Raw genomic sequence first — 13,241 nt, forward strand, 5'->3', positions numbered from 1 at the left:
GCTGTAACTTTTTGGAGGCAACAGGATCCTTGCTAATTGCGAAATGATGATTCGAGCACGCGCCCATCAAATTGTGCTCTGCGTTTGTTTGTGCACATGTAACGCGAGGACTTGTCAATTTTGGTTGCTAGGTCGCGACTTCCCTTTGCGGTCACTCACCTCGCTCCTTCCTCAATATGTGACTAGTCGACGCGAACACAACATCAAAAACACTTCGCTACTTCATCTATTCCCAATACCCCTTTGCTGTATATTACAGTCTCTTCCAAGGGGCCACTTGTCTGCAACTCACTTTGCCCGTACTGCTCACTGGCGTTACACTGTATGTTGCACGACGGTTCGCTTCACTGAGCAACGCCAGAGCACAGCTCCACCGTGTTGTGACACAGCTCGAGAAAGAGTCGGATGATGATGTCGCCCACGAAGAGCGGCAGGGGTGTCGAGGACAGTCGGGCGACCGTGACGCCGAAGGACAGTGAGCCGCAGACTAAAACTACGTCCTCACCGAGGTCGGAGCAGGCGATTGGAAATCCTGCGCCACCAAACAAACTACCGCCTACGAAACTCAGCCTCGAACTGCGAAGCATGCCTACAAAACCAACACCAGAGACTACTGCTCCTAGAAGATCTTGTCCCAGTGGTAAGCCAACGACGAAGCATGAGAGTACGCGAATCAACAATGAAGCGCCGCGAAAAGAATATACAGCCAAGGAGCAGAAGAACCTACAGCCCGAACTTTCGGCGTTTCCTCCTGTTATGGGTGCCTCTCGGCCGTCCCGCCAACTGGCAGATGTAGCTACGGGGCACATAGAGGGGAGCCCGATTCACGACGCTGCGAATATGCCCTTGACTAGCAGGCGCGGTGTCCCTCTCCTTGCTATCAAACCCGGAAACGTCAACGATCCTATCGATGTGGATGCGCTGCCATCTCCGCATTCTCCACACAGTTTCGCGAACCGATCTGCCAACTATTACACCCCATTTCCCTTGCAATACAGGCCATCGAGACCAAGCTTACCACCAACCCTTTACACACCAAATGGAGCTGAGATTCTTTCCGGAAAGGTGTCCGGCCACCAAAGCCATGATATTTACAGGCACTATGTCGACATGAAAGATGCGCCTGCACCACCAGGTTTTGCAATCGGTTGCGCAAAACTCAGTGCAGAGGTTTCTGCAGGCAGATCAAAGTCAAAAAGACTAGCTCCCAATCTGCACATGCATCCAACTTACGTGAATGAGTATGGGCAGGTGAACGAAGGTGTGGTTGGTCAACCGTATGCAAAACCCTTACAGATGCGATATCAGAGTTTTCCTCACGACTACAGGGCACATACCACCTCATACCATACCCCGATACACGGTCATCCGATATTCCCAGTCTTGAACGAAGAGCATCTTCGAAAGCGTGCAGTACAACTCGTCCTTGATCACTCGCGGCCGCGTTCACGCAAACGTCGACTTTCCGATGATCCTGACGAGACTTCGAGCTCCGAATATGAAGACGCAGATGAGCAACCTGGGAAAAAGGTCAAGATATCCTCGTTTACAGAACGACCTGCGACTCCATCTCGACTGTCGGACGAAGTGATACCGAGCACTCCGAGTACAGGTATTTCTGAAGATCATATATTCGATCGCAAGCTGAAGCTTGCCGAGTTGGTCGAGCACACACAACTTCTGACCGCAATGCTGATGACATATCCGAGGTCATCGGACTGTGAGGGTATGAGAGAAGATATTGCTATGCTGGCTACAGTGACAGACAAGCGATTGGCAAGCTGGGTGTCTGCGGAGAGTGAGTTCGAGAGGGACACGCGACAGCGTCTTAATTCAGCTGCTACGCTTTCGCCGAACATCTGTGGACCGCCGAGTGCTCTCATCAATAGAAGAAAGAGAGACACTGCTCGAGCAGGAAAGGAGAAAAAGAATACGGGGAAGAAACCAGAGGAAGACGAGATTCGAAGATATCTGTCAGTGGACTCGAAGCTTTGGGACAACAACAACAACAACAGCAGCAGCAGCCGGAAAGCGAAGGCAGTGGAGGATGGTGGCGTCTCTAGCGAGAAGGAGAGTGGGGAGAGCCATAAAATCCCGGCCTTTGAAACGCGAAAGGCTGCTACAACTGTCCAGCATGCAGCCCTGCCTGCCGATATGGCATAAGACAGGGAGGAAAGAACAGCAGTTGGATTTCTGAATATGCGATGTTTCTCAGGGTACGTACAATAGAGCGCAGGGTATCACGAGAAATCTTCCATCTTGAGTGTCAGTAATTCTTAGTCGAGTTCCATCCCAAAGTGACGTTCCTGCCCGCGCAAGACTGTACTATTGCAGCTGTTTCACTCAGCTAATTTTTTTCACGTTGGCCTGGTCCCTCGTAGTCACTGAGTCGTCACCAATGCGGGTGGATCAGCCCTATACAATCGGCGATGCTAGCAACCTTAAGCGAGCCTGTTGCCGCGTCCTGTTTCGGGGTGACGCGGGCAACTTTCACGCCGTCATTGCGCGCCTTTTAATCCCAAAACAAAAGGTTCCCTAGAAGTTGATTCTCTGCAAACAGATTGTCGCGTTCCCGGCGAACGCAGCTTCCCATCATGGAAAACATCCCCGACCGGTCTGTGAGCCCAGCCAGTCCACCGCGTTACCGCGCGTCAACAAACAACGCCGACGCGACGCTGCTTTCACAATCGCTCAAGCGCATGTCGCTGCACTCGACGGCTGTCAACATACCCCTACCGCAGAGTCGATCCGTGGCTACACCAACAAGACCCTCACCGCCGAGTCGACCGTCCAGCGTTATGAGCCAGCGCCGCTCAGAATCGCCCGCGCTGGGCAGGTGTGTTACCCTAGCATGCACTCAAGCCGACTGAACTGAAAATGCCTAGGAGAACGTCGAACCTCTCCCTACGGAACGGTGCCGCCTCCAGTCCTGTTCTCCCAAACTCTCGCCGCGGTTCTTTCGCCCCGAACCCAAACGTGCCTCCATCCCCGCTCGCCCAGCATGAGCAGAAACCACCGCTCCGCGCGTGTGATATTGCTGAAGAATGCTTCAAGAAAGAGTTAGCACGACATGAAGGTATGGCAGGTTCCGCAAATGCAGGCACCATCGTGATTATACATGACCAATGTTACGGCCACCGTTACGCGCGCCCGAAGACCACCAAAGGAACCCTCGCTACGATTATGGAGAGGCCGGAGCGCATGCTGGCAAGTGTGCGCGGCATAGCGACCGCTTATGTACGTCTAGGAGAGCGACATATGGAGGGCAGCAATCCTCCGCGCCCAGATCAGAATGTCCCGGAGCGAATACCCTTCAAGATACGCAAGACATCGCGGATGGTCGGGCTGGAGTCGCAAGTCGTGACGAACGTACACGGAACAAAATGGATGGAAGAGCTGAACAGGCTGTGCGAGAACGCTGGTCAGAAGCTGGCATCAACAGGGAAGGAGCTTGCGCGGGATCCGCCAACAATGCCAGGGCAGCCACCGAAGGATGCCTTCCACCCCATGGATCTTTACCTTTCCCCGGAATCGCTGAACGCATTACAAGGGGCGCTAGGCGGTGTGTTGGATGCTGTGGATGCGGTGTTCCAGGGATCTAGCTTGGACAACGGCGTGTCGCGCGCTTTCGTCTGCATCCGCCCACCTGGTCACCATTGCTCTGCTGAGTGGCCGTCAGGGTTCTGTTGGCTAAACAACGTACACATTGGGATCGAGCACGCCATGATGAACTACGGGCTAACCCATGCGGCCATCATCGATTTCGACCTTCATCACGGAGACGGCTCGCAGGATATAACGTGGGATCGAAACAAGAGGGTTCAAGGAATGCACAAGAACGTGGCCAACTGGAAGAAGACTTCGATCGGCTATTTCAGCCTACACGACATCAACTCGTTTCCTTGCGAAGATGGAGACGACGGCAAGGTGCAGGCCGCGAGTCTCTGTATAGACAATGCCCACGGGCAATCTATCTGGAATATACACCTAGAGACATGGTCGACGGTAGAAGAGTTTTGGCAGATATACGAAGAGAAATACTTGTTGCTTCTAGGGAAGGCACGAAAGTACCTCGTACACCACACCAAGCGTTTGCGCAAATCTCCGAACCATCCTGCGCCGAAAGCTGCCATTTTCTTATCTGCTGGCTTTGACGCGAGCGAACATGAGACCGGCGGTATGCAACGACATGCGGTTAATGTTCCCACAGAATTCTACGCTCGGTTCACACGGGATGTGGTTCGCCTCGCAGAAGAGTTGGACGCTGGTGTAGATGGGCGCGTCATCTCTGTACTGGAGGGTGGTTACAGTGATCGTGCGCTATCAAGTGGGGTCCTGAGCCACCTCAGTGGACTTTGCGACGGTCAGGTGTTTGCGGATGCTCCTATTTCTAGCCTCGCCCTCAATATGCACCAGCAGGTGATTGGGACAGGTGTGCATAAAGATATGCTCATGAGTTCCGCGGAACCTGGGTTGACCCCGCTCACCTACGATCCTCTTTGGTGGCACGAAACGTCCCTTTCGGAGCTCGAGAATCTGGTGATAGCGCCTCCGAACGTCATACCAAAAAAGGTGCGAACGGGGCCTGCGGCTCACTTCTCATCGCCGACGCAGTCATTCACTGCTAAGGTTGTGGATCCATCCAAACTGCAACGTAGCTTGTCAGGAAGGTACACCCCCTCGCGCTCAGCGTCTCCAGGTAAGTCATCAATAGATCAGTATGTGCAATACCTGGAACGAACACTGACGATGAGTAGCTCCGCCACCACCTCCGCCTGAGGTTGACTGGGCCACCGCAGCCCACGCTCTGAGTAAGTTGCTCATACCTTCGGACAGACAGACCAGGAGTTTCAAATTGGAGGAGCTGTCTGAGCCAAAGGTCAAGAAAGAGAAGCCCGCACCTGTGTTGACTGCTGTTCATGTGGATCCCTCTGGTCGTCAGCTGCGTGGAAGGAAGCCCGTCACATCGTACGCCGACAACGGATCAGATGATGAGTCTATGCGCCCCGCGTCTAGAGCAAGCCGCCGCCAGACAATCGCCGATTTCCCTCTAGCGAGCACCGAGCCTGAACCCAAGCAGCGCACCACCCCTCGGCGCATGAGCGTCGCCTCCAGCGTTGGATCGACTATGGAGAGCCGAAATGAGAGCCGAAGTGAGAGCCGAAGTGAGAGCCGAAGTGAGAGTCGAAGTGAGAGTCGAAGTGCTAGCCGCGCTTCCGGTGTTCTTCCCAACGGACGCAGCTTCATTCCTGGCCCGAGAACCGCTGCTGTACCGGTAAAGAAGGCTAGAGCTCCGAGCACAGCAGCAGTAGCTCGAATCCCTAAGAGCCGGCCCCCTGTCCCTCGTGTACCGTCCAATTACATGGGTAAAACGGCTGCTTCATGTGAGAAGGAGAAAGAGAATGACATCGACCAGCTCACCTCTCGGATTCAACGTGTCAAACTGAACATGCCTTCAAAGGACCAGTACGATGCGAGGGAGAAAGCTAAAGAAGTAGAAAAGAAAGCGAAGACTACGCGAAAAGCACCTGCTTCAAAGACGACGAAGCCTGCTGTGAAGAAGGGACCAGGTCGGCCACCCAAGGTCACCAAACCTACGTCTGCCGTGGACGAAGCTGAGGTTCCTGTTCCTGTTCCCGTTGCTGTACAGCAAACACCAAGAGTTGAAGCGGCATCTATTACGTCACCAGAGCAGCCAGACCCAATTGCTTTAGGGGCAACCTTAGCCGTGACTGAGCAACCGAGTGCGGCGGATGTTCGCCAGGAGAACTCCTTTAAATCTCCTCGTCAATCCAGTGGCGTGCTTGATCCCCCGACTGAGCTCATGGAGATGAGCATTACCCCGGAGCAATTGCCGGTCCCACCTTTTGTGGAAGCAGAACTCATTCCTCTCACCACCTCATTGCCTCGTCCAGACACGCCTCCACCCCCTCCTCCTTCGAGTATGCCTCAGTTCGTCAACTACAGCAAACAAACCTTTGGGGCTGCTCAGCCGCTCTCAGAGATGCACAGCCAGGTTGCTCTGCAGTGGCTTCCTCCGAGCACTGCCACGCCTGCTCCAGCATCTGCTAATGTGTCTGCGGTGACGAATCCCGCCCGTCCACGGTCCCCAACAGGCACGCGACAAAGCCTCCCCGTGTTTACTGCGAGCGGACCGATCCCGTTCGCACCGTCGCATGTAAATGGTGCTGTACCTGTGCCCAAACCTGAACTAAAGGACGAGCCGAAGGATTTATGGGAGGTGCCTGAGACGCCTGCGCGCTGATATTGTGTACCGTTGTCGATCGAGGCGTTTTGACATCGAGCCTGCTGTCTGCTCTGGTGCGATAGATAGTGTTTATCTGGGTCATCCACTTAGAGTGGACGGATCTCTGGAGTTCGTAGTAGTTTTAGTCGTTCGTGATACCCGCCTTCTAGGCTTCTTGGGGGAAGGGGACGGGCCTTCGGAGTTGCATTGTCGGATCGAATTGGATTTTGTTTATTGTGTCTGTCTGTCCTCATATACCTGGCTTTCCTTCTCGTACGTATCACCCTTCTTTGTCGAGCTATCGCCATGCGTCTCAGGTCCAATTCTGTCACCTGTACACGAGCTGCCTAAGGTATGCTACAAAGCTACAGTACACGCTTGTATCTATGCAATAGGGCCGTATTGTTGCAAAATCTTTTAAAGTAGTAAAAGCGAGTACAGCAGAGCGAAGGACATAGTAGAGCAGGCACTGAAGAGAGAGGAGGATATATAAGCTAGCTTTCATCTTACACTGTTAATTCAGAGAATATAACCTTAACTTAAATTGAAAAAAAGGTCGGCATTCTTCATTTTCAACAACAGACTTCTCTTTGTTAGCAGCTCCAACGATATCACATCTGAAAGATTTTTCAGCGCGTCAGCTAATGGTCTATAAGGACCACCTTTTTCTCGACTTGAATTAAGATGTCTCTACCCAGCAGAACTATCTTCCTTCGCGATCATCGCACCATGCGCCATCTATTCAGTTCTCCGAAGAAGGAAGCTCCTTCGGCAATATCAACGGCCCCGTACTCCTGGATGAATGCCGCTACATCTTTGGTAAGAAGTGTATCGTTGACTAGACGAACTCGACGGAGCAACCGAAACATACCAAGTGCCCAATCTATCTCAGGAGATTTTCTAGAAAGGAAGGGATATCAAGGTCACTCAGGATACGCTGTGAGGGTGAAAACGGTGAGCGAGTCTGCGCTCCCTGTTTGGCCCTCATATTGCACCTCTCGCCGTGAAGACATACCGCCAGCCAGCTTCCACAACATTCTCCAAGTTAATACACGCTTCACTAACACCTTCGCCCCTGGCCACACCTCTCGCTGCGAGAAGATTCCGCCCTTCAGTGTACGTAACGTGCCTCAAGGCAACTCACGGTACCTAGGTACACCGGAGACCAGCAGCCACCCCCTGGTGTCCGAACTAGGACCCTGTAACGCACAACATCACCTATGTGGATGCTCGCCGCAACTCCAACGTCATCTCGCGCGGCCAGGGCCCACCGCCGCCTTTGGTTGAGTATGAACTTCGGCGCGCGAACTTGGGCTACTAGGATACGTGGTTCCTGTGGATAAGGAGGTGTATTAGGATTGGAGTGACAGAATCGGTCTTGAGTTTCCCAATTCGATTTTGGGCTTTTTGTATGGCTGGTCATTTGCATGGGCATAAAAAGTGGTTCTTGAGCGATTCAAATGTCTGTATGGGAATAAAAATGTTATAGTGTATTGGGCTTCGAGAATTGCAACAAGCTTTGGGTTTTGTTTCCTGTGTTCTCTCTGGACCGTATGGCGAGCGGTGTCTGAGTGGGTCATATGATTCGTATGCTGCTGCTACGTCGCGATAATCGTGTCGGAACCGTGTCTGGTGCCAAGACCGTGGATGTCTAGTCATGCGTGGTGTGTCAACCCGTGGACCTTGGGAGTGCCATCAGTCTTGTGATATAGGCATTTGTGAACGCTTTCTGGTAGTGATATCGTGACGCCTTATCTCAGTGGCGTTGATCCTACGCCCGAGCCGATCCAGGCTAACGTTTCAGCCAACCACGACGCTCCACTAGGAGTCATCAGCCCCAGCCCCCAGCCTCCCCAGTCCATCTTTGTTGCTTGCTTCCTTCCATCATCATCGAATATGCGAGCATCCATCTCAACATTGAGTGTCCTCGCCGCGGGCGCCTCAGCACTTCAGATTCCTTTATTTCTTTCGGAGAAGCAAGCGCCCGTCGAGCCTGCTAGTGACGATGATTATCACGGAGAGAAACCGCAGGTCAGCTCTTCGGCGCTGCAGGACCTAATCAGCGGTAACAAATTATACGCACGTGCGAGGAAACTATATGAGATTGCAAAGTTGGGTGAGGATGAGTATAATCATCCTACGCGGGTGATTGGCAGCGCCGGTATGCATATTCCACGTGACCCGTTACGATGCCTGCCTAATTTGACGTTTTAGGACATGATGGCACCCTCTCGTATATCTACGAGACCATTCTCGCTCTAGGGCACTATTATGACATCTCGAATCAGTCGTTCCCTGCTGTCTCTGGAAATGTCTTTGAGTCCCGCCTTGTTCTGGGCGACGAGGTGCCGAAGTCTGCATCGCCGTTTGGCCTTACGCCACCTACGAAGAATAGGCAACCTGTGCACGGCACCGTGATCTACGTCGAGAATGAGGGCTGTGAACTCGGCGATTTCCCGGCTTCCGTCAAGAACAACATCGCTTTCGTGAAACGCGGTAAATGCCCTTTCGGAACCAAGTCCGAGCACGCAGGCATCAAGGGTGCAGCCGCTGTGGTTGTCTACGATCTAGGAAGCAAAGATGGTATCGGTGGGACACTCGGTACACCATCGCCTAAGCATATTGCTACATTCGGTATCGGTGGCGAGGACGCGAAACCAATTCTGAAGAAGCTCAAGAACAAAGAGTACGTTGATGCGATTGCGTACATCGACGCTGAGGTCAAGCAAATCGCAACGACCAACATCATTGCGCAGACTACATTTGGGGACCAGGACAACTGTGTCATGCTTGGCGCGCATAGCGACAGTGTTGCTGAAGGTCCTGGAATCAACGATGACGGCTCTGGCACTCTCAGCCTGCTAGAAGTTGCGAGCCAGCTTACCAAATTCAACGTATCCAACTGCGTCCGCTTCGGCTGGTGGGCAGGCGAAGAGGAAGGTCTTCTCGGCTCAGACTACTACGTCGCCACGCTCCCGAAGGAGGAAAACCAGAAGATCCGCCTTTTCATGGATTACGACATGATGGCCAGCCCGAACTTCGCGTACCAGATCTACAACGCGACTAACGCGGCGAACCCCAATGGATCTGAAGAGCTGAGGGATCTGTACATTGACTGGTACAAAGAGCAAGGACTCAACTACACTTTTATTCCGTTCGATGGTCGCAGCGACTATGATGGGTTCATTCGACACGGTATCCCTGGTGGAGGTATTGCCACCGGTGCTGAGGGCGTTAAGACGAAGGAAGAGGCGGAGCGATTCGGCGGCAAGGCGGGCGGTTGGTATGACCCGTGCTATCATCAGCTTTGCGATGATCTGAGCAACGTCAATATCACTGCTTGGGTTGTGAACACTAAGGTACGTTTGTCGTCTCGCAGCAGCTCTTGCAATGACGTTAACAAGGATAGCTCATTGCCCACTCTGTGGCTACGTATGCGCGGTCGTTCAAGGGTTTCCCTAAGCGCACGGAGTCTGTCGCGGCGAAAGACTACGCCGAGGGTGTCAAGTATCACGGCTCGAAGCTGTTCATCTAGCGCCCGCTCTAGAGCACGTGATTTTCGTTGATGACAAGCGTAGCATACCTAGGTACTCTATAGGGATGAGATACATAGTAGAGAGAGCCTCGCATTGTGTATGGATGGAACAGTAATGAAACCCACGCGCGAAACTTCAATATGGTGTTTTAGTTCCCGATCCGCAATTGTCACGCTGATGCGAATTACACAACATTACTAGGTCACCGCGAACAAGGTCAGCTCTTCGCGGATTTCCGCTGACGATGATCGACTGCCCGGCGCCCAGCATCCACGTGATGCTTGTATCTATCTGAGGCCACCAGCCCCCCGCTTCTGGCCAATGACCAGCGTGCCCCTCCCTCTGACCTTGCCGGTGACGAAATGCGGCGGTGCATCAGCGATGATCGCCGCCCGACCCTTTGGCTTCCCTGCACCCAACATCATCGCACCGCCGCTGGGACGAATCGACGTTGCTCGCGTGTCGCACGAGGGCCAGTATATCTCCTGAATGGGGCAATGACATAGCTCGTGCAATAGGCCGTGCGACATTGGGAAAGGCATACGATGCATACTGTGTATAGGCAGACCGTGCCCTTCCGGGGGCCTGAAGTAGGATCTATTGATTTGCAGCTGCCAGCCACCAACAGACGACGTATTTATCTAGCGCTTCCTCCGCACGAGAGGCTCCTATAACCTGCCCGATATACACAGTACTTGTCGACAAATAATTCGAGTCATCCCCCGCCATCGCTCCACCTCATCTCAGTCTATCGTCATGCTTCTCTCAAGAAGCCTCCTCGCCGCCTTCGCGACTCTCACATCGGCCCTCCCAACGAGTCTCCTAGAACGGGCTGGTGGCCCTGCAGTAAAACCTATACCTAGTACCTGCAAGCTTAGCGACCCATACGAGCAGACTCCCCTCAGCACCCTCTGACTTCCTTCCGGCTGCGTCGGCGCGATCCGTCGAGCTCTACGCTGCATACTACCCATCACCCTCTTCGAATACCACACAACTGGCGGAACAATGTCTTCAGCAGTGCTACGGATACGGCACTTCGTCGGAATGCAAGGGCGCTTTCTGGGCAGAGAATGTTCCAGTGCCTGCTGGAGGCGCGGGCGGCCAGCTGGAGACTGCGTGCGTCTTCTATACGAGGGCGTTGACGGAGGCGGATCTGGAGGAAGCACCCGAGGGACAGGGAACGAGCGCCTATGCGCGGAACATTGCATGCTAAAACGCATTGAGAAAACTGGGTCCCAACATCAACAGATTCACGTCAGAGGTTGTCGCGTTGATAGAGAACCGGAAAGCCTGGGGAGACGACGACATGCAGTGCGCATGCGGACATTCTTCGGAACAGATGGTTGAGTGTGACAGGGACGCGGTGCCGAGGGGTAATGTACGATGAAAATGACATGGGAACGGCGTCGACAATGTCGGGTCACGACTAATGACTATTCAGACGGTTAGCATACTTGTTCTTGAAATGAATGAACAGCCTTGACATTACCTCGCTTGGCGCCTTGGTGTCCTCCACCAGGCTATTGCTCGTTTTCACTGCGGGAATCATCGGTCACGCTGCCAATATAATTGCTATTGTATGCCTGGACAGCGTACAGAGAATGTCAGTCGCGCGGGCGGTCATCGTCGTTTTCAATCTCATGGCCCCAAATTCGCAAGATTGCAGGACTCAATCTGCTACACATCGAATCTCCGTTGGGTGTATCAGCCCCCACTCCGTCCTTCCCATCTTACACAGGTCCTCCAGAAACATGCATACGCGCGAGTAGCATGACGCAACACGCACCGACCGTCCGTCGTCCTCCAGACACCTCATTTCCCGAGGAGGCGGTATGCTATGGGCGTAGGCTATTTTTGCCATGCGGCTCTGCGTTAAGGTGCTGATATGTGACACGGAGGACAAGGACCCCACGCCGCACAGCACACCGACAACGTCGGTCTTCTCCACACGCATCGTTTGCGCAGACGCAGGTCCATGCTGGAGGTCCGTGGTCGCATCTACAACTGCAAGCGCCAGAATTGTGGCTGCTGAAGTTGCAGTTGCAATTGCAGTGTGCATTTCGGTCCTTCAACGCAACGTCTCAAAATAAACAATATGAGGTGCTATGCACGGCGCGAGGCTTTTCACACTCCGCTATTACTGCATTTTCCAATCCGCTATATGCACATGCAATATTTGCAATTGTGTGAACTCACGCCTCAGCTGCCGCGCTAAAGACGTTGGGGGCTATATTTAGCCTACTTCAACCGTCAATCGGAGGTCAGTGCGCAAGCCTCCTGCTTGAGCCTCCACTATTACGAACATGAGCTACTTCACTTGATCTTGCCTAACTCTATTAGGATGGTCAATTCGTGTCGGCCTGGGAATAGAAACGGTGTTCAACGCTGCTTTTGGACGGGGTTGTACTTATGCGTTGGCCAACTGACATCACGGGCTAGCGAACTGTGGTGAGGTGCGGTGAGCTGTGAATACGAGCGAACAATTTGGAGTGTGGACATCTGGTATGGGCAATGGAAGGGTGGCAAGGGTAAGCCCGACAACTTCCACGCGCCTTCGATGCGCCTTCTCTGCATGCCCGCAATCGTAGCCTCACCTCTCGCAGCATCCCTCCGCTACTGGTCGAATTTACCCAATGCAGCCACTACCTGAGACATACCTCGTGTGCGCGCTACTCCAACCTACCACTGAAACCTCACATTGTCGACCCCAGTGTGTCTTGCAGTATCTTACGACGAAGCGCTCGGGATCTACCTGGTGGCTGTCTCCTGGACGCACGTGCTAGCCCCGTCCGACGGCTATCCCAATAGATAGCCATATTGACGGGTAACATCGCCGGGATAGTAGCGACGAGGGCTAAGCTTCACGTACCCTGGTAGCTTCGGTGCAGCACGGTACAACCATAAGCGGTGGATGTATCAAGAACAAATAGGCGCTGGGACTGGGACTTGCGGGATCCATGCCCAAGCGTATACAGGACGGGTGTAGCCGACCCCATCGTGGGACCGGTGTTCGGTGTACCGTGTCACTCTACTGATCACTAGGTACATGGCGTCAGTCCTAATGCATCCAGGATCTCCCTCATTCAGTGCCTGATTAGGTATTCTGTCTTTTCACTTCACTAATGCACGTCAATCTGCCGAGAAAATGGGCCCTATCCGATGATTAGCTACAAATAGCAGCGGAGACTATGCTGCTACGATAACGGACCGTCGTAATTAGACAATTCCTGACAGGGTACACAGTAGGCAATGTTCCAGATGCAGTTGGCCGTCTTCTGTTTGCCTGCAGGGAAACATCAACTAATAGCCACTCATATCAAAGACTCTCGTATCCCTCGATGATCCTTCTGCGATCGACGCGCGGGAAATCAACCAGAAACAAGGGTCAGCCACCGTGCCAGATCGCAGTATGCGGTAACGGCTTGGGGCTCCGACACCCTGAGGCCATGTGGCAGGTA

At 53.3% G+C, this 13,241-nt stretch overlaps 3 protein-coding genes across 3 annotated transcripts; all 3 read left to right on the forward strand.

The window, feature by feature from the left end:
* Window positions 1-411: 411 nt before the first annotated feature.
* N0V89_000794 (uncharacterized protein) lies at window positions 412-2,163 on the forward strand (the record flags this gene model as incomplete). The annotated part of the gene is made up of 1 exon (XM_056209614.1): window positions 412-2,163. The coding sequence occupies one exon, from the start codon at window positions 412-414 to the stop codon at window positions 2,161-2,163; it is 1,752 nt and encodes a 583-aa protein (XP_056076436.1).
* A 635-nt stretch (window positions 2,164-2,798) lies between these two features.
* On the forward strand, window positions 2,799-6,265 carry HOS3 (histone deacetylase; the record flags this gene model as incomplete). Its single annotated transcript, XM_056209615.1, has 3 exons — window positions 2,799-2,836; window positions 2,886-4,699; window positions 4,758-6,265. 3 exons carry the CDS (start codon window positions 2,799-2,801, stop codon window positions 6,263-6,265), a joined length of 3,360 nt encoding a protein of 1,119 aa, XP_056076437.1.
* Window positions 6,266-8,143: 1,878 nt separating this feature from the next.
* Window positions 8,144-9,782, forward strand: APE3 (Aminopeptidase Y; the record flags this gene model as incomplete). The annotated part of the gene is made up of 3 exons (XM_056209616.1): window positions 8,144-8,408; window positions 8,462-9,606; window positions 9,657-9,782. 3 exons carry the CDS (start codon window positions 8,144-8,146, stop codon window positions 9,780-9,782), a joined length of 1,536 nt encoding a protein of 511 aa, XP_056076438.1.
* Between the last annotated feature and the right edge of the window lie 3,459 nt (window positions 9,783-13,241).

The sequence above is a fragment of the Didymosphaeria variabile genome (assembly GCF_027946475.1).
Source record: "Didymosphaeria variabile strain IMI 356815 chromosome Unknown scaffold_1, whole genome shotgun sequence".
Taxonomy (NCBI): domain Eukaryota; kingdom Fungi; phylum Ascomycota; class Dothideomycetes; order Pleosporales; family Didymosphaeriaceae; genus Didymosphaeria; species Didymosphaeria variabile.